At 35.0% G+C, this 25,636-nt stretch overlaps 1 protein-coding gene across 1 annotated transcript in view; it reads left to right on the top strand.

Moving 5' to 3' along the window:
* HOOK1 (hook microtubule tethering protein 1) overlaps positions 1 to 24,847 on the top strand; it is a gene marked incomplete at both ends in the record, with an annotated part of 50,264 nt that extends 25,417 nt beyond the window's left edge. The window contains 13 exons of the mRNA XM_084243487.1: positions 456 to 596; positions 1,846 to 2,047; positions 2,545 to 2,655; positions 7,107 to 7,194; positions 7,279 to 7,339; positions 9,475 to 9,615; positions 11,217 to 11,310; positions 12,974 to 13,008; positions 13,511 to 13,593; positions 14,205 to 14,305; positions 17,041 to 17,142; positions 22,590 to 22,658; positions 24,677 to 24,847. Coding sequence (XP_084099613.1) covers positions 456 to 596; positions 1,846 to 2,047; positions 2,545 to 2,655; positions 7,107 to 7,194; positions 7,279 to 7,339; positions 9,475 to 9,615; positions 11,217 to 11,310; positions 12,974 to 13,008; positions 13,511 to 13,593; positions 14,205 to 14,305; positions 17,041 to 17,142; positions 22,590 to 22,658; positions 24,677 to 24,847 — 1,399 coding nt within the window. The remainder of the gene's footprint in view (positions 1 to 455; positions 597 to 1,845; positions 2,048 to 2,544; positions 2,656 to 7,106; positions 7,195 to 7,278; positions 7,340 to 9,474; positions 9,616 to 11,216; positions 11,311 to 12,973; positions 13,009 to 13,510; positions 13,594 to 14,204; positions 14,306 to 17,040; positions 17,143 to 22,589; positions 22,659 to 24,676) is intronic.
* Between the last annotated feature and the right edge of the window lie 789 nt (positions 24,848 to 25,636).

Genomic DNA, 25,636 nt, shown 5'->3' with positions numbered 1-25,636 from the left:
CATATCCTTTTGTACCTTTTCTTTTATGTGGTATTTTGGGTCAATCAAATAATTTTTTAATAATTTGATTTTGATCACTGTGTTGTCATTTTGTGATTTGAAGTATTCATCATTGATTTTTTCATATTCTGCTTAGGAGTTGCTATTTTGCTTTATATGTAGTGTATAGTTTATATATGTTTTCTTTTAATATTTAGAAGTAACATTACTGTTAAAATTAGAGATAATGTGCACATTATTTCAGAAGTGAGAATGAAAGTTTACAACATTAATTTCCTTTTTAAGTGTGTTTTGAAACCAAGAGCAGAAAACTATTTTTGGCTATTCTCTTTTAGCCTTTCTTCTTTTGAATGTGGAATTAAAAAATATTTTTAGCAAGTCTTACTAAGTTCATATTTCAGTAAGAAAACAAATAATGGAAATTATATTATAAATCCTTATTTTCTTTATGTAAGGCTTGAAGCTGCAAAAGACGATTACCGTGTTCACTGTGAAGAACTTGAAAAGCAACTAATTGAATTTCAACATAGAAATGATGAATTGACCAGTCTTGCTGAAGAAACAAGAGCACTAAAAGATGAAATAGATGTTCTTAGGTATGGTATGTCAAAATATAATTAAGTCACTTCTAAGTTATCACTTAGTCATTTTGGTATTCCAGCTTTTAATCAGAGATTCATGGAGTTACCCTTATCAAGTATTGATTAGATTTTATCTGGGTTCCTAGTCTTTTATTCTTGTTGATAATAACTGCAATTGAAGAATAGTATTTTTTCCTTGTTAGGACAATTTCATGTTAGAACCCATAATCCCAAATTGATGCCTTTTGTAAACTGAGTTACAATTACATACGTTTAGCTAGACCTTCTTATATTCACTAATTTGTCTTGTGAGATTTTTATTTAAGGAAATGTATTTTCACAGTCAAAAATTATTGATATCTGATATAATATACATAGAGATAAGAATCTTAACTTTTTCAGTGTTATATCAGGTGGTTTTATTTTCCTTAACAATGTGAAATTTATTTTTAATTTCTGCCTATGAGATGTTACTTGAGCAAACAGACCATCTATATGCTCTGTATATTTTTCTGTTATTTTTTTTAAAGATTTTTATTTATTTATAAAAGAACTGGGGTATAGGTCAGAGGCGTGGGAGGGTGAGAGAATTCACCAGAGACTGAGTGGGGAACAGAACAGGCAGACGGACCTAAGGGGAGCAGTGGGTGAGGCAGGAGAAGTCTGCCATGCCATGTGGGTATCTCCCTGGCCGGCTGGGATAATTGGCTGTTTTGTTCTATAGTTTTTATGTTCATTTACAGCAAAGTCTTTATAACCATTAATTTGAGCCTGCATGTAATAGTGAAGTGATTTTTCTTTTTTTTTGCTTATTTATTTTTTCTCTAGCCCAGTTTTTCAGGTAAGTACAACTCTAAATGCTTTGTTAGACCTTATAAGTAGAGACAACTTCCTGAGTGTATCAGACACTGAAAACAAAATGTTATGAATAAAGCAAAAACTATAGAGCAGCTTGGAATTGTTAAATAGTACTTATAAAATCATTCTTTATTATAAATTATACTAATATATAAAGCTTTTTGATAATTTAGTGTGTCAAATTTGAAGCATTTCTATTTAGGTGTCTTTAAAACAAAAAGGTTGAACTTTAGACAGTTTCAGGTTTGAGTCTATTTCCAAAGTTGTCACAAAGGTCATGATTTCTGTTTCTCTCATTTTCTTTTTTTAACTAATTGATAGTTTATTTGGAAGATTTACAGACAGTCCAAAATTGCTATGTACTTTCTAGTTTTTACTCAGTAATTCTTAGTCTTTATTATTACAGGGCTACTTCTGATAAAGCAAATAAACTGGAGTCAACAGTTGAGATATATCGTCAGAAGCTACAAGATCTAAATGACCTTCGCAAGCAGGTGAAAACGTTACAGGAAACAAACATGATGTATATGCATAATACAGTCAGCTTAGAGGAAGAATTAAAGAAGGCAAATGTGGCACGTACACAATTAGAAACATACAAGAGGCAGGTGAGAAAATATCTGAGCATTTTTAACCAAATTATGAAATTTGAATGGTATTGAAGTGAAAAAAAAGCATTGCCTGTATTCAACTGTGAACTTACTTAAGTTTCTTCTATCTGTAATTTTAATTGAAGGGTTGGTAATTGAGTTTGTATTATCTAGGTGTTTTGCTTTTTTATTGGTTTCTAAGCTCGTATTTTTCTGGACATATTATTGCTTTTTAGCATTTCCAGTAACTTGTGTTAAATACCTAAAGAATAGAGGCATAAATTCAATATTCTGTTTTTCTACTTATCAAACAACGTAAAGAAGCATGAGGTAAAATCCTGTTTTTCCCTGCTGACTTATCTCTGTGTATTTAAATTTCATGCTCTTTTCTAAATGATGTTTCCACATACACTGAGAAATAGACTATAATCTCACTATAATTCTTATTTCCAGTTTCTTATTTAATAAACTCTGAAGAACTACCAATACTTCTCTATTTTTATTTCTCACAAAAGGTTCAAGATCTTCACAATAAACTTTCCTCTGAATCCAAAAGGGCAGACACACTAGCATTTGAAATGAAGCGGCTTGAAGAAAAACATGAAGCTTTACTTAAAGAAAAAGAGGTAACCATAAATATAGTTGATGAGTAATATGTTGTCTGCTTTTAACTCTATCCTTGCTGTTGTAAGAATGGAAAATGTCATAAGACCTGAAACCATAAAATATATAGAAGGAAATATAGGCGAAACACTACGTGATTTGCACATCAAAGACATCTTTACAGACACATCACCCAAAGCAGTGATAGTGAAGGCAAAGATAAACAGCTGGGACTACATCAAATTAAAGAGCTTTTGCACAGCAAAAGAGACAATAACAAAAACAAAGAGAAACCCCACCAACTGGGAGAACATTTTTGTACCCAACACTAATGATAAAGGACTGATCACAAAAATCTGCAAAGAGCTGATGAGACTCAACAACAACAAAGAAAATAATCCAGTCAAAAAATGGGCACAAGAGCTTAAAAGAAACTTCTCTGAAGAGGAAATGCAAATGGCCAACAGGCATATGAAAAAATGTTCAACATCACTTGTCATCAGGGAAATGCAAATCAAAACTACCATGAGATACCATCTTACACCAGTGAGAATGGCACATATTAAAAAAACTAGCAACAACAAATGTTGGCGAGGGTGTGGAGAAAAAGGAACTCTTCTGCACTGTTGGTGGGAGTGCAAACTGGTCCAACCACTGTGGAAAGCTGTGTGGAGATTTCTGGACCTACTAAACATAGAGCTTCCATATGATCCAGCAATTCCACTCCTAGGTATTTACCCAAAGGACACAGAAACATCAATTCCAAAGAACACCTGCACCCCTATGTTTATAGCAGCACTGTTTACAATAGCTAAGCTTTGGAAACAACCCAAATGCCCAAAAATAGATGACTGGATCAAGAAGATGTTGTACATATATACCATGGAATATTACTCAGCATTCAAAAAAGATAAACACATGCAATTTGCTGCAACATGGATGGCGCTGGAAGGGATCATGCTCAGCGAAATAAGCCAAAAAGAAAAAGAAAAATACCGGATGGTCTCACTCATAGCAGGAATCTAGAAAACTTAAATAAGGGACCAGGAAAATGAATAACTATAAGAAAGTGAAAATCAAAATCAACAAAAAACTATGAACCAGAGACACTTTTAGGGGGGTGGGGGCGGGAGGGGAGGAATTGGGGTCAGAATGGGGGGCTGCAATTGTATGGGGAATATAACAATAAAATTTATAAAAAAAAAAAAAAAAAGAATGGAAAATGTCAGCTCTAGCTGTTTTCAGTGGAATGTTGGTATAAAAGAAAGTCTTGTAAAAATTCAGTCCATGTTGTCTCGAATGGCAAGAATTCATCCTTTTTCCATAGCTAATTAATATTCTGTTTTTATTCCACATTGTCTTAATCCACTTATTTGACATTGTACACTTAGGTGATTATGCACGTGTTCATTATAAATAGTGCTGCATGAACATAGGAGTGCATATATCCCTTAAATTAGTGTTTGTGGCATTTTTTGGAGAGATAGCTAGAAACAGAATTGCTGGGTCAAATGGTAGATCTTTTTAATATTTTGGGAAAAACCTCCATACTGTTTCCCATAGGGGCTGGACCAGTCTAAATTCCCACTAGCAGATTACAAGGGTTCCTTTTTCTCCATATCCTCTCCAATGTTTATTGCTTTTAGTCTTTTGATATAAGCCATTCTCATAGGTGTGAGATGGTATCTCATTGTGGTTTAGATTTGCATTTCCCTGATCGTAAGTGATGATGAGCATTTTTTATGTGCCTTTTGCCCTTTTGTTTGTCCTTCTTAAGAAAGGACTGTTTAGCTCTTCTGACCACTTTTTGATTGTTTTTTGCTTAATTTTTTTTGTTGACAAGTCGTATGTTTTCTTTGTAGATCTTAGGTATTAGCCCCTTGTTAGATGTATGGTGTGAAAATATTTATTCACTTTCAGTAGAGTATCATCATATTAGTGATAGTTTTTTTTGCTGTGCAGAAACATTTTAGTTTGATGTAGTCCCTTTTTTTTTTTTTTACTTTTGTTCCTCTTGCTGTTGAAGTTGAGTTCCCAAACATAGCCCTGAAACCAATGTTATGGAGTGTTTTACCTGTATTTTCTTCTATTTATTTTATGGTTTCAGGTCTTACATCCATGTCCTTAATGCATTTTGAGTTAACTTTTGGATATTGTGTCAAATAGTAGTCTAGTTTCATTCTTTTTGCATGTGACTGCCCAGTTTCCCAGCACCATTTGTTGAAGAGACTCCTTTCTCCACTGTATACCCTTGGACCTATTGTCACAGAGTAACTGTCCATAGAAGTGTGGGTTTATTCCTGGACTTTTCAATTCTATTCCTTTGGCCTGTGTGTCTATTTCCATTATGATACCATACTGTTTTCATTACTGTAGTCTTGAAATATTTGAAGTCTGGAAGTGTAATCTCCTCTTTCTTGATCAGGATTGCTTTGGTCAATTGGGGTCTTTTGTTTTTTGTAGTACCACGTTAGTCTAATCGTGCTACTAGGCCACCTCGTTGACTTTCTCATTCACTGTTTCTGTTGCGTGCCTCCTCAACCCCACATACGGACTGTCCTCTTTCTTTGTGTGCTTTATATTTTGTTGAAAATATGATGTTTAAATATATTTCAACAATGGAAGTAAAATTTCTTCTACCCTCAGATTTTGTTGTTATTGCTGGTTGTTTTATGACGATAGTTTTGAACTACTGCTGTGAAGTCTACATTGATTGTAATATGCAGCCACTGAATTCTTTATTCAGTTACCACAGAGGTCACTTAGTGATTAGGACTCAGTGTGTATTTTGGTAAACACCTTCAGTTCTTAGGCAATTTAAAACTGCATTTCCTTATTTTATGCTTACACAGGGCATCACGTTTATTATTTATTTTCCCTTACATTTTAAACAGACAGGCTTCTAGGAAAAGGAGAAAGAAAAAGAGACACCTGTATAGTTAGAGGTGGGCAGGAGAGCTGTCCATTATTCTGAGCTGAGACATTTGTCCCTCTCAGGTCTGTTACAGGCACACATGAATGGCCAGAATTTTAAAAAATCACCTGTGAATATATTGTACCTCAGATCTTGTATGTTTTTGGTCAGACTCTTATTTGCCCCACCTGGGTCATAGCCTCTTGCAATTGTAGTGATAAACCACTGTTGGTATTTATTTTTGACAAAATGCCTCTGGAATAGGGATTTTCTTATGCAGCAAGTACCGAATAAGGTCAAATAATTAAAATTACCTTTGAATGGAGTTTCTCCAGGGAGATGCAAGACAGGTCAAATAGTGACAATTAAGGATGGGGGGTCTCCCCTGGTGGTGCAGGCAGTTGAGCACCACGCTGTGAAGCCTCTGCAGCGCTGGTTTAATCCCGCTGGCTGGCGAGAGTCCCACATGGCGCAGCAGACCTCTCCTGCCGCGCCCGCTACTCCCCTCAGCAGTGTATTTCATCAGTCTGCCTGTTCTTCTCCCCACTCCATCTCTGGTGAATCCTCTCACCCTCCCATGAATCTGGCCTGTACCCAGGTTCTTGTATAGATAAATATATACATACATACATACATACATACTAAAAAAAAAAAGTTGGTTTAAAAAAAAAAAGGATGGGGTTTTTAGATGGAGTTCCATATCCAGTCTGCTTCTTCTGGTGACTGCTAAGTTGCTGCTTTTCTAAGCTGCAGTATATATTGAGAGACTGCTGGTTTTCAGGACTACTCCAGAGCAGGGAAGAGGGTGACTTAAAAGAGCAAATCTCTTCTGATTTAGTAGATTTTAACGGATGCCTCTCTGATCGTTGCAGGCCTTTTAAGAGTTCTAGAAAAGTTTATTTTGACAAATTTGCTAGTGTTGCTCTGCATTTGTGAGGGAACATTTGTAGAGGTCCACGTGTTTACCTGTAGTTAAAATTTTTGGTATTCAGAAAACAATAGGCATCTGTAGGTATACAGTAAGTATTTAAAAAAAAAAACGCAGTAAGTTTCTAGCATCTCTTAACATCACACTTTACATTCTGATTACATGGTTATAGGAAAATGTGATACTCTTTACCTCATTTGTTATTCATGGTACTTTGCAAGGGTTTAAATGTCAGGATTCCCATTTCAGTGATATGGATACTAAAGCAAAGAGTCAAATAACTTGCCCAAGAAATATAGCTAAGAGGAGTAGTGACACTGGAATTCAGGCTATATGATCCATTTTCTTTCAAACTCCATCTTTTTAATTATTTTTTTGTTGTTGCATATTTGTACTCTTTTACTAATTACATCCATTTGGTTCAAAGAGAAATTAATGGAGAAATCACAAGCTATGTGGTATATAGAGTGTGATTAATGCACGCACTAAACTCCTTAGCACTAAAACCTTGTTATTTTAAATTAACTAAGCAACAATTATCAAATTAGTGTAAGATAAATAATTGTAAGCATAAACTGCATTGCCTATGGGTAGAATTAAATATATTGGTTTTGTTAACAATTCTGTTTTAGAGACTAATAGAACAGCGTGATACTCTGAAAGAAACAAATGAAGAACTTCGTTGTTCACAAGTTCAGCAGGACCACTTAAACCAAACAGGTGAATATTGCTGGATTTAGCAGTTGTTTTTTTTTTTTCATGATAGATTTCTGAACTGTTAATCTGTCTTCTATTGTTGTCTAGATGCATCTGCTACCAAAAGTTATGAGAATCTTGCTGCTGAGATTATGCCAGTAGAGTATAGGTAATTTGTTTTTATTAATTGATAATCCATATTTAAAATTAGAATTATGATTTTTTTAGGTAAATTTTTTCATCTTTGAAACTGTTCATTTTCTGTATTACAGACCTCAGAATCACTTTGCCTCACATGCTTAAGTTTTCTAAGTCATGTTGTTATTGTACTATTATAGTTTTAAAATTTATCAGAAGTAATATTTTACAAGCCAGTGGAATAACATATTCTGGCTTTTATAACATAACCTTTATTACACTGAACTTATTTTGCTATGCTTAAGCGCAATGGAAAAAATACATGACATTCAAGTCCACATGGGTGGCAATAATAGGGAGGAGTTATCAGTAACAGCTTGAGAATTAAGCATACGTTGAATAAAATGCAAATTTTAGTGGTTCCTCTTAACCAAATTTATATCTTTGTGTTTTACTGCTATTTTTACTACTGGACATTTGACTATCTGGCATTTTGATGCATTTCTTTTTGTGGTAACTGATTAATTCAAGCTATTTATTCTTTGTGTAAGCAGCTTTATTGAGATATAATTCACCCATTTAAAAATGCGCACTGTGGGGGCATCCCTGGTGGTGCAGTGGGTTAACATGCAACCTATGAAGCTACCCGCAGCCACTGTAGCATGAGTTTGATCCCTGGCCAGGGAGGTGACCCATATGGCGCAGCAGACCTCTCCTGACTCACCCGCTGCTCCCCTCAGCAGTGTATTTTATTCAATCTGCCTGTTCTGTTCCCTACTCTGTTTCAGAGAATCCTCTCACCCCCCCCCCACATCTATGACCTGTACGCCAGTTCTTAGATGCATAAATAAATCTTAAAAAAAAATAAATAAATAAAAATGCACGCTAGTTTTTTGAATAGTCACAGAGTTGTGCAGCCATCGTTACACTCTAATTTTAGAACATTTTCATCACTCCAAAAATAAAACTCAGAACCTATTTGCTGTCATTCCCCAATCCCTACTATCCCTCCAACTCCAACCCTAGATAACCAATAATCTATTTTTTGTCTCCCTTACGTTGCATGTTGTAGACATTTCATATACATGAAGTGATATAATATGTGATCTTCTATGCCTGACTTCTTTCACTTAACTTAAAGTTTATAAAGTTGTTTATTTTCACTTTGTTCATTTTGTTATTTACTGTTAATACAGCTCTGTACATTTTTACTGGAAACTAAGTTGCATTTGTTATTAACATTCAGTTAGTAATGTTAGTATCATTTAAAAGCAACCATATGTCCCTATATTTTAAAGTGATGGTGCTGCCATTTAACTCAACAAAAATTGGGATTAATTGAAATTGGTTGCCTTTGGGAATGGTATTGAGAAGGGAAGCAGTTAGCAGAGTATTACTTCTTCATTGTCTATAATTTCTGTCATTTGCATTTTTAAAAACATGTTTGGGAACCTTTTAATTTTTTCCTAAGTGAAAAAATCTAGAGATGGTCATGAGTGTTTGATTAAAAGTTTATTTAAAAGTTCAAGCAAAGGGCCTCCCCTGGTGGCACAGCGGTTGAGCGCTGGGCCGAGAAGCTGCCCGCAGCCTCTGCAGCGCCGGTTCAATCCCCGGCCACTGGCGAGGGTCCCACATGGCGCGCAGACCTCTCCTGCCGCCCGCTGCTCCCCTCAGCAGTGTATTTCGTCCATCTGCCTGCTCTGCTCTCCGCTCTAACTCTGGTGAATTCTCTCACCCTCCTGCGCTTCTGACTGTACCCAGTGCTTGTATAAATAAATAAATCTTTAAAAAATAAAAATAAAAAATAAAAGTTCAAGCAAAATTTAGTTTTTTAATCTATTTCTTCTTATTTATGGGTTTTCTAAGAATATGCTGTTACCTTTAGCAAGCAGCTTCTAAATTTCAAAGTAAAATAATTTATATTATCTTTTAAGGATTTGCATAATAATTATATATAACATAGCAACCTTGTACATTTGAAAATTTGCTACTTATTTTTTGAGACATAGTTTTATAATGTACATAGCTGTTTTTTCTTAAAAACTTTCAGAAACTGGTGACATTTTAAAATGACAGCTATTGCATAGACAGGAATTTACTTTTTGGAAAAACTAATAATGGAAAAACATTAGAAAAAATTAAAAAGTTTTTTTCTTTCAATATAAGGGAGGTGTTTATTCGACTGCAACATGAAAATAAGATGCTACGCTTACAGCAGGAAGGTACTGAAAATGAACGTATTGAAGAACTTCAGGAGCAGCTAGAGCAGAAACACCGCAAGATGAATGAATTAGAAACCGAGCAAAGGTGACAGGCTCTTTAATCATGGTGACTTGATTACCTAACCACAAAATCTTGATTTACGGAAGTGGAAGAAGTCATTAGCTAAAATAATTAGGATTTTCAAATGAAGCTTGAAATGCTTTTGCTTTCACCTTCACTATTACCCATTAATTTCAGTTCACTCTGTAACTAGGTGGTTTATTCTTGAATTTCATGTAGATTCCCTTATAATTGCCAAAAAATTTAGCAAATATGTAAATGACAGTCTGACTTTCTACTACTGTCTGGTACATAGATGGACATAGATTGTGGAGTCAAATTTGAATCCCACCTCTACTTAAATTATTAATAAAAGTTGGTTCTGGGCAAATTACTTCAACCAAGACTCAGTGTCCCTAGCTATAAGTTGAAGGTGGTAATTATCACCTTCATCACTTTCATAACCTTGTAGGTTATGAAAATTACAGATAATGACTTTAAAGTAAATGGTCTACTTATCTGATACCAATGAGGGGTTCAAAAATTGTAATAATAAATATAGGTAACATTTATATACTGCTTACTATGTGCCAGGCACTTTCTTAAGCACCTATTTGGTGTTAATTGATAAAATTCTCACTATAACTCTAAGAAAATAACTATGATTACTCTTTTTGTTGGATAAGGAGGTTGAGGTAGAAGGAGGTTAAGTAACTTGCCCAATGTTACACAGCTTATTAGTTCTGGATCCTATGTTTGGAACCTCCATTAATATTACTTCTGAGTCTCCTATGTTAACCTGACTCTTAGTATACTTGTAGTAAAGGTTTTTGGATTTCTTTGAGCAAACTGTATTGGATCTTAGAGACCATCAGGAGTTTTGGAAATACTTGTCTTTAGAGTGTTTTTTAGAAACCTTGTCTCTCAAACTTGGTTGTATACTATTTTGTCAACTATGGCTAAAAAAATATAATTTTCTAAAGAGACATTAAATATTACTAAACTATACAGCCCAATATCAGTCATTAGCATTGGGATATTAAGTTTCAGCTTTTATAGAAAGATAGACATTTGAGTAGATAATTCTTACATTGTGTGATAACTATAGCAATAGACTAGATTGAGCTGGTGTTTTGTGTCACATGTGATTGGCGAAAGTCAGGCAGATTATAACTTTCGTTGGTAATTTTCAGTGGAAGTAACTCTTAAATATGGTTTTAAAGAAAGAGATTTTGCCAAGTTAAAAAACTTGTATTGATTGCTAGTTGCAATCTTTAAGTAAAAAGTCATAAAGAATTAGCTGGAATATAGTGATCACCTTTTTTCCCAATATACTGTGAAGTCTAAACCTGGAAAATGAAACTTAGTTTGCACTCACTAAAATATAACTGTAGGAAAATTGAGTTAGTTTTCTAATTTTTATATTAATAGATACAGTGCTTTCAGAATAAAATGTCTTTTTAGAATATTTCCTTGAAAGAAACCTTCTAATTATATATTATATGTAGAGCTACAGATAATTATTCTGCACTTGTTATTCCTATAAAATGAATCCTTTATGAATTAAATTGCACAAATGTACTTTAATAGATTCTTAACTGCTTCGATTTTTAATACAAATCAACACACGATTCATTTCATATTAGGCTGAGCAAGGAGCGCATTCGAGTATTGCAACAGCAGATTGAGGACCTCCAGAAGTCTTTACAGGAACAAGGATCCAAGTCTGAAGGAGAAAGTGTAAGTCTTAGAAATTATACTAGTTCTGCTGTGTTTGTACTCTTTCATAGGTTATGATGTCCAAATGAATCTTGCATTTGAATAAATATGTACCCTTTATTGTTGAGGGTACCCTTAAATACCGTATATATCTGCATAACAGATGCAGTGATTTTGCCAATTTGGAATCTATAAATTGATCCATATGTATTATAAGGTGATTTCTATCTGTCCTACTTAAGCAGCTATACATACTAAATTCATGGTAATTTCCTGGTTGAGAGCGTGCTACAATTGAGGCTTTCACAGTTGTATGGGGATCCCAACAAAGACTGGCCTGACAAAAACCTTAGTGAGTGTGATTAAGCAGGTACATTTGAGGAAACCTACTAAAAAGAAAAGAGAGAAAATGATTTCTACAAAGAGTATTCAAAAAGTGAACCATAGTGACTTCTTAAGGACAGAAACCTTAATACAGTCTTTAAGATATCACCCTGTTATTTTCATCCTTCCCTACTAACTTTTGGCCTTGCCATTTCTGGTGGTTTTTGAGGGTAAATATTGTAAGGGCAGAGATAACAGGAGTTAAAAAAAGATCAAATGTAACCAAAATCTGAATATACCTAGATTTTTTTTTTATGGTTTGATCTTTATATGCAGAGGGGAAAGTTATAATCAGGGGGAAAGGGACATATTTAAACAGTGGCAAAAAGCTAGGGCTCGGTGTGTGTTAGATATAGAGTAGACAGAATGTTAGGTGAGTCTACCACCTGTGTTAATGGGAGAGAAAATTAAGGAAAGTAAAGGGAAAAGGAAGATTGAAAGGGTTGCATTTCCTTTCTGTCTTTTATATGCTTTATATGATTTTCTCTTTTTTCCCTGGGGGCTTGGAAAATAGAAATCGTCTCATGCTTGGCGGCATCTCATATGTGCATATATACGGTATTGTAACCTCTCTAATACAAATATATTTTATACCACATTAGGAAATACTTCTAAGATGGGATCTATTTGGGGAGTACATTCTGGATTGCAGTGTTTTAACAATTTAAAATTTATCTTTACAAATATTTAATGATGTCCAATTTACATTTCAGTCTATATATTTTAAATTTTATTGAGTAGGTGATACAGAAATACCAGTGCAATTTACATTATTGTTTTAAAGAGGAAAATTTTTGTTTTCAGGTTCTAACAAAATTTGTTGTTTGATTTTGATGTTAAAATTAAACTGCTTATGTTTATTATGATAAAGTTTATTATGCAGATAATTTTAGTTGTCTTCATTAAAGGCAGAAAATCTTAAAACGTGTTTTGGTAAATGATTCATTAGGTATTTCAATGTTTGATACTCCTCAATATATCACATTCAGCTTGCATTTGTTATTTTTGTTCAAGTTCAAATTTTATTTTCATTGTATTAAAAATATGAAGTGGTTTTCTTTCTGTTATTATACTCTTATTTCATTTCCTATTTCCCCCTTCCTGTCCCATTTGAAGTAAAAAAAAAAAATTGCCTGAAGTTTTAAGTTTTCTATATATGTTATTAAAAATACAGTTTTTAAAAATAAAATAACAGTTTTAAACAGTATACTTTCAAAAGAAGATTAAGATGATTTTGATGTCTGGAAATTTTAACTTTGTCACTATAGTTATCTTACAGCAATTTTTTTTAATTTTATAGTCCAGCAAACTAAAGCAGAAGTTGGAAGCTCATATGTAAGTAAAAGTGGTATTTCAAATATGAGAGGGGAAGGGTTTTAAAAGCTTTGTAAAGTTAATATCCTTGTATTTGCTGTTTTTGGTTATAAAAGCAAGTACCATGATGCCAGTGCATTTTCACCAAAAAAAGTAAGCATATTGAAGTTTCTGGCTGCCTGCCAATTAACCCCAAATTTCTATATTTTTCAACCACTTATGTCATTTGGAAAGTTTAACTAAGTAGACAACTGTTACAACTGACTAATATGGAATGCTTATAAGATACTTTAATTTCCTTTAACAAGCAGCAGTGGCAAGGGGATAAAGCATTTCTGGCAGCTACCCTGTGCTAGGCCGTTTATCTCCTCACAACAGTTTAGCAGGTATTACTCCCATTTCAAAGGGAGAAATAAAGAATCAGAAAGTGACTTTCCCACAGTCTACACTGTTGTGTGGCAGAAACCAGTTTTCATCTTAGGTCTTTCTGATTCCAAGGCTCCATGCTTTTTCTACTACTTAGGGAAAAACTAACAGAAGTCCATGAAGAATTACAGAAGAAACAAGAGCTGATTGAAGACCTTCAGCCTGATGTAAACCAGAATGGTAGGTAAAAACCTGAATAAACCTATATCTAAGGACTTGCCTATTTTGGTTGAAGGATACAAACACTATACAATAAGTTTTTGGAAAATACATAGACATCTACATTGCAAATAAGAACCACAGTAGTTTTTAGTGATTTAAGTCATTAATGAATTACTTAATCTTACAGTAGAAATAAAAGTGAATCTAATAGAATGAACTGATATATAGGAGTATCAAACATTGTGCAGTATAATAGAATTAATACTTAGGAAATGTGAATAAGATGTTTCAAATTTGTATTAAAATTAACTTCAAACATGCAGGAAGAATGCCTTATTTTCTATTAAGTTTTGCTTTTATTTTAAGGTATAGTTGTTCATTGAAATACTTGCTCAAAAGGAGAAAATTAGCTAGATAATACAGGTTATGGATATTTTTTAAGGAAAAAATGATCAGGGATGTATTGGTTGTAGTTTAAGGTAAGAATTTACTACAAAGAATAAATAAAAGGTTTCTCTTTTAAGTACTTCTATTAGTCTTTAGAAAATAAATATGATAAATACAATTTTTTGTGTTAGGATGGAATATTTTAAATAGGTAGTCATGTTCCATACCATTTTCAATAACAGCGCAAAAGATCAATGAACTTGAAGCTGCTCTTCAGAAGAAAGATGAAGATATGAAAGCAATGGAGGAAAGATATAAAATGTACTTGGAGAAAGCAAGAAATGTGAGTGATTTTTCTTCAAGTCCTTGTGCCGCAAGTTCTCATGCAGTCCAATACATTGGCTGGACTGTTCTTTTTGTATCTAGATCATGATTCTTTGCTCCCTACTTCTTTGCTTGCTGGTCAGCTTCTTGATGGGTTTCCATGTCAGTCATCATCCTCTCTCCCCTTCACTCACCAGATGAAACAAACACCGGCCTAGTCTATAGGAACAGTTTAAATGTGAATTGTAGTGAACACACACACACACACACACAAACACACACACAAAAGATTATTATCTATCAGATTTTTAGTTCTTAAAATGAGCATTCATCTTTGTGTAATTTTAGATTTTCAAACTTGTTTGAAATGGTTATAGCACTTAGTTGCGACAGTTACTTTCCTTCCTAGTGTTTGCCAAACTAATTTTATTGTTTTTCCTTGTTTCACACTTTTTCTTAAATATCTGTAAGTGATATTATAAAATCTATTCCCATGGATATCACTTATTTTCTGATTAATTGTAAGTATTCTTTCGCAGAGAATGTTAATGTACTCTTTTCCACTTACTGAATAAAAGAAAATTTTATGATGAAGCTTTAGAGTACAGTAATATGTCTACCTTTTTAATGTTTGTTTTCATAATATATTTTTTAAAAAATCTGTAGGGGCAGATAAACCCCAGTATCTCAAGACTAACAAAACAAAGTGTTCACATGAGGTCCAGTCATCTCTGGACAGTGCTCCAGGCGTTGATTCAGAGTTCTAAGCTGACAGAAACTATCTTTTTCAGCAAAGTCTTCTAAGTTCACCTGACATTTTCCAACTGGTAAATGAGGAAAGACAGCATAGATTGCATGGAAGATTATGTAATGCTGTAGACCTGGAAACAGTGGAAAACACTTTTACTCTCGTTTGAGTGGGCAGAGTTTAGGCACATAGCCACACATGACTTCTAAAGGCAGGGTGTTAGACACCCAGGCAGTCTCTGCAAAAGTTCAATTTCTCTCAGTTATAAATGCATAAGTGCTTTTAGTAGAAAATATAAACTCTAGAAAGGCTCCCAGAGAAAACTGCTATTAACCTTTTGTTTGATTTTCTTAATAGTGCATTATTTTAGTGCATGTTATCTTATCTCTGTGATTGTTGACCTTCATACACACACACACAACTATAATATATATGATTTGTACTTTTATAAAGTTAAAATAATAGATTTAATATTTATTGAGTGTCTATTAATCTAAATACTAGGAATACAGCAGAAGACAGACACTTCCTTATGGAGCAGACTTTTCGAAAGTAAAAAGAATGGCTACATAATATTAATTTGTGTGGAATATATCACAGTTTACTCAGTCATCAACCTATTGTTGGAAATAGTTTGTAGATATTTCTTATTTCTCTTTTTTTCTGGGGGGTTAGAAATAAGACAACAAGCAACATATTTATACAGAAAACTCCCCTTACTTAGATTTATTAACCTTGTTCATATGGTAATGGATTATTGACTGAATGGATAAAGTGTTTTAACAAGATTCTTGGTAAAGATTTCTAAATGATATTCTAAAAGAATTAATTGCCCAAAAGAATTGAGCAAAGCAGTGATCATGAATACCATATTCTTGCCATCATTGAATGTCATCATTTAAAAAAATACTTGCTTGTTTGGTAAAAGTGAATTTTTTCCTCTTTATATTGCTTGTGGGGAGAAGTAAAAATAGTAATGTAATCCTTTAAAAAAAATTGAAAAAATATAGAAAAGTCACAACTGTGCTTTTAATCTCACTTAGAGGCAACATGTTATGATTTGTTTTTGTAACTGAATTGTGACTTAAACTGTTTAATGTGTCTACCATTAGGATGTGAGCTCTCTGAGGGTGGGCACCATGTCTCTAGTAAACTACTATTTCTTATCTGCTACAGTGCCTGCCACAGTTCACGTACAGTAAATCATTTTGAATAAGCCATGGTAATGTTTAGTCATAGTACTTTCTAGTCTTTGCCCTTTACTCCTGTAAATATCGGTGTTTCCCTAACTCATTTAAATTTTTTAATGGATTTGTATTTGTACCATACAGTTGACGTTATTATTGGAAACTTTGTTGTTTTTGCTTATAATTTATACCTGTTGATTTCTTACCATACTGTTGACTACATAGTTTAGCTCTCTGAACAACATTCTGATCAAACTTCTTTTCACCCAGCATTAGTAATTTACACAGATGTGGTTGAACAACCTATGGTTTACAGAAAATACCAGCAGTATCCACTTTATTGATCTTACATATTGGAATTACATTTAATTAGATAATGATAGTAAAAAAGATGATTGGTAAGTTTTTTTGTGTATCATTCTTAATTTGTGTAATCAGTATAAGTCCCCATGTACTTATTGAATTCATTTTAATAAAACATTCAAGTCAGGTAAATGTGGAAAGGGTTTTTTCAAGACTTCAGTACTCAAAGTTTGAGAAAATAAAAATGGCTGTATCTTGATTACTGAGTCTTGGCAAAGGGATATTTGATTTGGGGGTGGGGATCATCATATTTTCATACTGAATTTTCAGACCTTTTCTCATTTGTAGAATATTACCTTTGTTATACAGATTAGATTTGCAAAACAATCTATAGCTAGCTTCCAGATTATTTTCTGGATAATTTTCCACTCATGTAGATTTTTCAGATTATGTTCTTTATTTCAATACTTAATAAGATAATATGGACTTAAAATATTTATTTTTTTCTTTAACTAGGTAATAAAAACATTAGATCCCAAATTAAATCCAGCATCTGCTGAAATAATGCTACTTAGAAAGCAGTTGGCTGAGAAAGAGAGAAGAATTGAAATTCTGGAGGTAAAACTTCTATATTTATGCATTTCCTAATAATTACTCTTTGTAATCCTAGTAATTAACTGCTGTCATATTTGCCATTAATGATCACAAGAAGAATAAATTTAGTGTTTTAGTATTTAAGATTAGTCACTCTACAATTTATGTACCCTGTTGCACTATTTTCTATATATAATAATATGTATATTCATTAGTTTCTACTGGTCTTGCCATAATGTACCTTTTAAAATTATGCATTCAGGAAAAAAAAATCAATCCTTACCTTTTAAAAAAAGTATTGCACTCAGCTAATCTCTAATCTTCTCCCAGTTCCTCACCTTAACCTAAACAACTTAGGAGAAGAATGTAATTCAGAATCGTAGTAAGCCCTTGAACTAAAGTGGCTGTCTTGGTTATTATTAAACATACAAAGTTTTGTTAGTAATGGCATGTTCTCATTAAGTAGTTAAGTCTTTTAATTTTAAAGTTATTTTTGTGCTAGTTACCATTTTTATGAGCTGTAAGTATATCAGTATAGAATTGTATATTCTTAGATTTTATTATTGGGCATGTTCTAGTTTACTATGCAAAGTGTTTTTAAAAACCACTATTTTTAACTCTGGTGACAGTCCATGCTATTCTTGATGTCAGTCTATACTTCCTCATAGTAACATGTTTATAATCACAGAGCCATGTTGAATTCTGTATACTGGCCTTGAAATTCTCATTGCTGGTAATTGATTTTTTAAGAAATCAACTAGAAATGATATATTTCAGAGAAAATGTCATACTCATTTCCATTTTCTCCACACTTCTCATTGAGTAGATATGAACTGTGGTGAAATACTTGTTTAAAGACTTAAGAGGACTCCACCTCCAGATTACTCACCATCTTATGGGCAATTGCTGTGTACATGTCATGTGTGCTGTTGTTTAAAAGTACTGGATAATGGGCATGTCTCTGAAGAAATAGTGCTAATTTTTCAGAATCTAATTTAAATGTCTCTCCCTCTTTATGCTTTCCTTGATATTCTTACACGGTTGGTTATCTTGTGTAAGGCAGGAATGGACACAGTGCAGGTTTTCTGATCCAGCAGACCAAGTAAAGGAGGAGTCCAGGAGCCCTCAATGGCTTTTGCAGGCTTTTATTGGGATTACCAGGTACATGGCAGGCAGGGGTGCTGGGGGGCTGGGAGGCCTCCCAGCCCCCAGCAAGTCTTCACTCTGGGCTCTCCGCCCTTCTCTCATGTTCTGTCTGCTCTTCTCATGGCTTTGCTTCTCTCTCGGCTTCACTGCTCTTGCTCATTCTCGGCTTCTTCTAGCATCCCCGTGACACCACTCTTAAAAGCCCAGTCTTAGCCCAGGTGAATCCTGTCTACATATGCCCACACCCTATTCCAGGTGCCCGCCATCAGGCATACATTTGGGAGGGCAAGGTTCCATCATCTATCCTAATGGCAGGAGGGCAGAAAAGACCGATACTTTTCACTTTACCCTACATCTTACCATACCGATTACTTGCAATTTGAACTTGCAATTTTTTAGGAATTTTTCTCACAGTGGCAGTGTTTTGGCTGATGTGAGAGTGTCTCGAAGGCCAAGGCTTCCAGCATCATATATTGCATAAATCAAAGACAGGGTTACAACTGTTATAGTAAATTGAATCTTAAAGTTGTCACCTCTCCTTCCTGGTTCCTCAGTGTCTTCGTTTGTAAAATAATGAGATTTGAACTAAATAATTTCTGAAATCAGAGTTAGATTATCCACTTCCCAGTGAGTCATTGAAAATATCCACCATTGCTGATGCTTGCAATGCAGTTCCCTAACAAGTATGATATACAATAAGTGCCTGTAACAATGGTGAAGAGTCAGAAATGGTCACTGAGCAGGTTTTCTAGGATCCAGCAGACTGGGTAAAGGAGGAGTCAGAGTCCTCAGTGGTTTTTTGCAGGTCTTTTATTGGGATTACCAGGTACACGGCAGGCAAGGGGGCTGGGGGGCCGGGAGGCTGGCAGGCCTCCCAGCCCCCAGCAAGTCTTCACTCTGTCTGGGCTCTCCAGCCTTCTCTGCTTCTCTCTCAGCTTCTGTTCGTTCTCGGCTTCTTGGCTTCTGCTGCCGTCCCCGTGACGCCGACCTTAAAAGCCCAGTCTTAACCCAGGTGAATCCCATCTACCTATGCACACACCCTACTCCAGGTGCCCGCCATCAGGCATGCATTCAGGACCGCAGGATCCATCATCTATCCTGATGGCGGGAGGGCAGAAAAGCCTGACATTTTTCCTTACCCTACAAATGGGATTCTGAGCAAAAGCTTTATTAAAATCACAGTATATAGGCCTTTAATTTGTGTATATTTATCTGTACATGCTGCAAAAAAAAAGCTAAAGGGAGATAAATAATGTAAATAGCAGAGGTTATTCTATCTGCTATTGTTTTTTTGAGAGATTTTTTTCCTGGAGTGAACATGAGCCAGAAGAAGGGCATCTTACTTAACCCCATTCCGGTATGCTTTTTGTATCTTAAGCATCTTTCTGTGGGAGCATTCAAGATTATTTTTAATATGAGTCAAGTGCATCTGGTACTTAACAGAATTTCAAAATTAACTGCTTTACAGTAATTAAGAAATGGACGTCACCTGTAACATTTAAATGCAGTTTACTTCAATAAAGATGCATAATTACTTTAACAATGTATAATTACAAAAAATGTATAATTACTTTTTTTGCCCCATTTCCACCTTCTTTTCTTTAACTGGTGTCTTTTTCAAACAGAAAAAACAAGTCAGTCCTAAAATGTTATATAATATATAATGATACCATTTATAGAACATTATTGAAATGATAAAATGATAGAAGTGATAACAATTAGTGGTTGCCAAGGCCTAATGAGGGAGTGAAGATAGGAAAGAAGTGGGTGTGGCTATAAAAAGTATAAAATGAGGACTCCCTGTAGTGGTGCAAGTGTCCTGTATATTTACCATATGGATCCGTATCCTAGTTATTTAGTTGTACTGTAGTTTAGCAAGAGGATCCCCCTGGGGAAAACTTAGTGGTACATAAGATTTCTTTTATTTTTCACCGCTGAATATATATTTGGGATATCTTTTTTCAGTCCTTTCATGCTTGTAATGTTCCTTTAAAAAAATCTGCTAATTTGCTTGGTGTTTCTTATAATTTACCCTTTGTTCTCTTGATATTTTTAGTATTGTCTCCCTATTGTTGGTTCTTGACAGCTTTGTTATGTGTCTGGGTGTGTGTCTGGGTGGTAGTCTTTGGTTTGGAACTCTTCGGGGCCGCTTGGAGATCAACTTCTGGTTCATTTCCAAGAGTGATTATTTCTTCAAGTTGTTTTTGCCTTCCCTTTTTCTTCTCTTGGAATCCCTGTTGTAGGGTAAGGAAAAATGTCAGGCTGCCCTCCCGCCATCAGGATAGATGATGGATCCTTGCGGTCCTGAATGCATGCCTGATGGCAGGTACCTGGAACAGGGTGTGCGCCTAGGTAGATGAGGTTCACCTGAGCTGAGACTGTGCTTTTAAGGTCGGCGTCACGGGGACGCCAACAGCAGCAGAAGCCGAAAGAGAAGCAGAGAACACCGGAGAGCCCAGATAGAGTGAAGATTTGCTGGGGCCTGGGAGGACTGCCAGCCTCCTGGCCCCCCAGCACTCCTGCCTGCCATGTACCCGCTAAATCCTAATAAAAGACCTGCAAAAAGCCACTAAGGATTCTGAATCCTTTACCCGATCTGCATGGGATCAGAAAACCTGCTCAGTGGCCATTCCTGACCCTACACCCGTGATACTCTCTTAAAGTTTTCTGAGAGAGCTCTTATACTGGTTTCTTTTTTTTTTTTTTTACTTTTCTCTAGCTTTTTCTATTCTTGTATTCACCAGTACCTTCAAGTTTATAATTTTCAAGTTTATTAATTCTCTCCATTGCTTCTGTTTGTCAGCTGTTAAAGACCCTCAGTTGTATTTTTTAAACCAACTATAGTTCTTCTTGATGCCATTATTTCTGAATGTAGTTGCTTTAAGATTCCATCTGTAGGGCCTCCCCGGAGGTGCAGCGGTTGAGCGCTGGGTTTTGAAGCTGCCCGCAGCCTCTGTGGCGCCAGTTCGATCCCCGGCTGCTCCCCGGCCACGGGAGGAGGGTCCCACATGGCGCGCAGACCTCTCCTGCCGCCCGCTGCTCCCCTCAGCAGTGTACTTCGGTCCTTCTGCCTGCTCTGCTCCCCGCTCTGGCTCTGGTGAATTCTCTCGCCTTCCCGCGCTTCTGACTGTACCCAGTGCATGTATAAACAAACAAACAAACAAACAAACAAATAAATAAATAAAAACATGCCTCTATTAAAAAAAAAAAAAGATTTAAAAAAAAAAAAAAGATTCCATCTGTATTGCCAGGACTGTTTTCTGTCAATACCCCTTATCTCATGCTCTGCAACTGCACTGTGTTGGGGTCCCTTTCAGGGTTTGTTGTTGCTGTTGTTCTGATGTTTGTACTGTGTTGCCCTGTCGCTTCATTTTCAATTTTATGTGTGTTGTTAGTGAGATAAAGTTTCAACTATTTTATAATTGTTGGAGTAGTCAGGGGACTGGTAACAGCACGGGGTAGTAGGTCTAAAAGAGGATGGGATAATAGGTGTCAAAAGGATCACCTCAGTAGACTCAGGAATCTTAATTATGTTGTACATTGTTTCTTTGTGTGGCGGGCAAGCATTTTAGATATCTCAGCCTGGGATGGAAGTGGTGGTTATATAGGATACCTCATCCTGGACTAAAGTAGTAGTGAGGGAGTCCAGGTGCTCTGACCTGATTCAGGAGAGAGCTCATAACTGTTCGGAGTTATGAGCCTCACATTCAAGCCATCGGCCTCGCGCTATACCCTCACCTTTGTAACTCTCCCTCCATGTATACTCCATCCTGGATGCCTGCTTGTGCACCTCTTTACCCAGTGCAGTGCCAGGTCTTAGGAACTCTGGTGTTGGTAAATACCCAAGTCACAGCTCTAGGGGATCTGTACCATAGCCTCTCCTCCCTCTGGTGGGTTGTACTGCCCCATCGTTAGTTTAAGCATAGTTCACTTCCTACTCTTTTCAGTCTTATATTCCTGTTGTTTATGCACCTAATCAGTTTTTCCCTCATCAGGGATTTTCACCTTTGTATCAGTTTTGTTGTGTGTGTCTGGAGGAGGCAAGCCCTGTGTGTTCACTCTGCCACCATCTTGCCTGATATCTTAAAATCTATTTTACCAGTAAAATTACTGAAATGCTTACTAGTCAGAATATTATTTTTCCTGAAGTAGTTTTGCATGCATTTCTCCATGATTCAATTTACATTTTGATGATTTGATAGTTTCCTTACTCATTTTTCATATTCTCTCAGTAACACATATGAATAAAATAATATGACAAAAAATTTCATTTTCAGTAATTTGGGTTATTTCTGCAATCTAATATTCTTCATTTTTTTTCCCAGAGTGAATGTAAAGTAGCAAAATTTCGTGATTATGAGGAAAAACTCATTGTTTCTGCTTGGTATAATAAGGTGAGTTGAAATTGAGACAGTGATTGAATGCTTAAAGCAGTGTTTATCAAACATTTTGATCAGGAACTATAGAGGAAAATATATTTTATACCACAGTAAATAACAGTAAATATACCATGCTTATATGTGTAAATGAACAAAAGGTTATCCTGCCTGATACTTTGTTATTTTATTTGAACATTGATCGTAAACCAAACTGACTGTATTTTCATCTAATGTTTTCACTTGATTTTGATGTTTTAAGAATAATTAAATTGATTTTGTGACTCACCAGCTTTTAATTGAGACATGTGATAATACACATATAATAATTCACAAATGTCTTAAGCTTCCTTACTTGAGATTAAAATGTCATTTGGACTCTATGAAAGTTTTTGTAGAAATGTGAATATCTATGTGATGCAGAATTCAGTGCTTCTAGAACTTAACATTTAACATCTCCTAAAGCCTCTCATTGTTTATGTTGATGTATTTGTTTATCTCAGAATTGCTTTCCAATAATTTCCTGTATCTTTCCTAATAAGCAGGAAATAGTTTTAAATAATTTCAGATTTTTTTTTTATCCCTAATACCATTGGGAGGTTTTCAAGAGCAATATCACATGATTTATGTAGTTTTTGAGTTAATCTAATTATCTAGGATAGATAATAATGCAGCCATTTTGTACCTTAGCTGCTGCTTATTTCGTACAAGGGAATGTAGGTTTGTAGACTCTGCACCTGTGAACCCTTGGCTTACCACATAAAACTCATCTTTCCCCAAATATACCTTACTCTCATGCCCTCATACTTTTTATTTGTGCTCTCTCCCTCCTTTCTCTGTTTAGTAAAATCTGGTTTCATTTAGCATAACTTGAAAGATACTATACGTGAGGTATTCCCAGTACATTCCATTATGAGGTGGACATCCAAGTTCAGATCTTTGTTCATCTCTGGCCTTTTTGTACATAAATCATTAGAGATAACAGAGCTAAATATTACACTTATTCTCTTTTCAATCTGTATTTCCTGAGCACCTATTGTTTTCTATGCATTGCACTCTAGTTACTAGTGCTGCTGATAAGTTAAATTTTAACTTATCATATAACTGTGTTATAGGGTCTAGTGAGACAGAAACTTAGAAGTTTTCTTACTAAGAAACTCAATACCCACAACCATAATAATTTGCCATATTTCAATCTATTGCTAGACCATAGCAATAGACACTATAATGGTCGTCTCAAGCCTTAGCTTGTATCAAAAGATTTGTTAAAACACAAATTATTGGATTCACCTGCTGAGCTTCTGCTTCACTAGGTCAGAGTGGCGTCTACAAACTTTCTACATTTGCAACAAATTTCTAGTGGTGCTCATCTTAATCCAGGGACTACAAGCCCAAAATAATTGACAGAAAGCTTTTCTATTGTACTGTCTGTTCAGAGTGGGTGGAGTGTTCACCCAAACACAAAAATTTGCTTTAGAACTTTTTTAAAATTACAATTAATCTTAATTTGGGCCTCCCTGGTGGTGCAAGGAGTTAAGCACAGCACTGTGAAGCTATCCACAGACTTTGCAGCATGAGTTCGATCCCTGGCCTGCCAGGGAGCTACCCATATGGAGCAGCAGACCTCTCCTGTGTAGCCTGCTGCTCCCCTCAGCAGTGTATTTCAGTTAGTCTGCCTGTTCTGTTCCCCACTCTGTCTCTGGTGAATCTTTTCACCCCTTGTACCCAGTTCTTGTATGCATAAATAAACAGATCTTTTAAAAAATTAAGCTTAATTCTAGAACACTATTTTAAACTACAATTTTTAAGATTACAAATTTAGTAGATAAAAACAAAGAATTGGGGCTTTTTGCCTTTGTTTCCCCATCCTTACTAGCCTTATCATGTGAAAATAAGTTAGCTTCTGAACTCTTATTTTTTCCTCTAAATATCAGGAAAGCATCAGTTTTATAGTATTGTTTTGAGGATTAGATGAATTTATATATGTGAAAAGCACTTTGCAAACTCTAAATGGTCATTTATTTACTTTTGTTCAGAGTCTAGCATTCCAGAAACTGGGCATGGAATCTAGACTTGTGAGCAGCAGTGGTGCTTGCAAAGACACTGGGCCATGTACTCCTGCACGGTCTTTCTTAGCACAACAACGGCACATCACCAACACCAGAAGAAATCTCTCTGTGAAAGTTCCTGCTACAGCATCCGATTAAACTGCAAAAGAAAGCTTAAACAGAAGTGCCCTTAAAATATTTTTTATCTGTCAACTAATTACCTGATTGAAAAATAAGTTTGTGATGCTGAATATCAGCTATTTTAAAATCAAAATGCATAAAATTAATTTTGCCAACTGACTTTGAAAACAATCTAGAATTAACTGTCTCTCTAAAGGAGCACATTTGAATAATTGGAAGATGTAATTAGACACACATCTCAAACAAACGTTTATCTTTTGAGAGTATTATAATTTCAGATTGACTTTGTATATTTTAATGTTTTGGGTTGTACCAGTAACTTGATTAATTTGCAATGTGTAATCAGTAGTATGAAATGTAGAAATACATTGATGTCTGTTTTACTGTTTCAGTACATGTAAAAATAGTGTTAAGAAAAGCACATAGAAAACTGCACAAGAATCTATATTTTTTTACTTAACATATATGTTTTTCCTCTACCCTCTAATTCTGTCATTAAATTGGATATATTTTATTATTTAGTGGTAGATAACAATATTCGAAAGATTTGACTATTGAAATGACTTTACCATAGTAAGACTAATTAATTGGAGATTTTTGCAGATTTAAGAGAGATTATAGTTTTCATACGTATCTACTAAAAACAGCAGTTTCTTTCTGTATAACGTATTTGCAATCTTAAAGTATGCGAATGAACTTTCTTTTATAAGAGGTGATTTTCTGATGGAAAGCAAGTAAAAAACAGACTTTGTATGAAATGTCCACATAGTTTGCAATGATTAATAAAGATCATAAATACTGCTTTTA

The sequence above is a fragment of the Talpa europaea genome, assembly GCF_964194135.1.
Source record: "Talpa europaea genome assembly, chromosome: 9".
Lineage (NCBI taxonomy): Eukaryota > Metazoa > Chordata > Mammalia > Eulipotyphla > Talpidae > Talpa > Talpa europaea.
The sequence above is the reverse complement of the archived record's forward strand: the minus strand, read 5'-3'. Positions and strand labels throughout refer to the sequence as shown.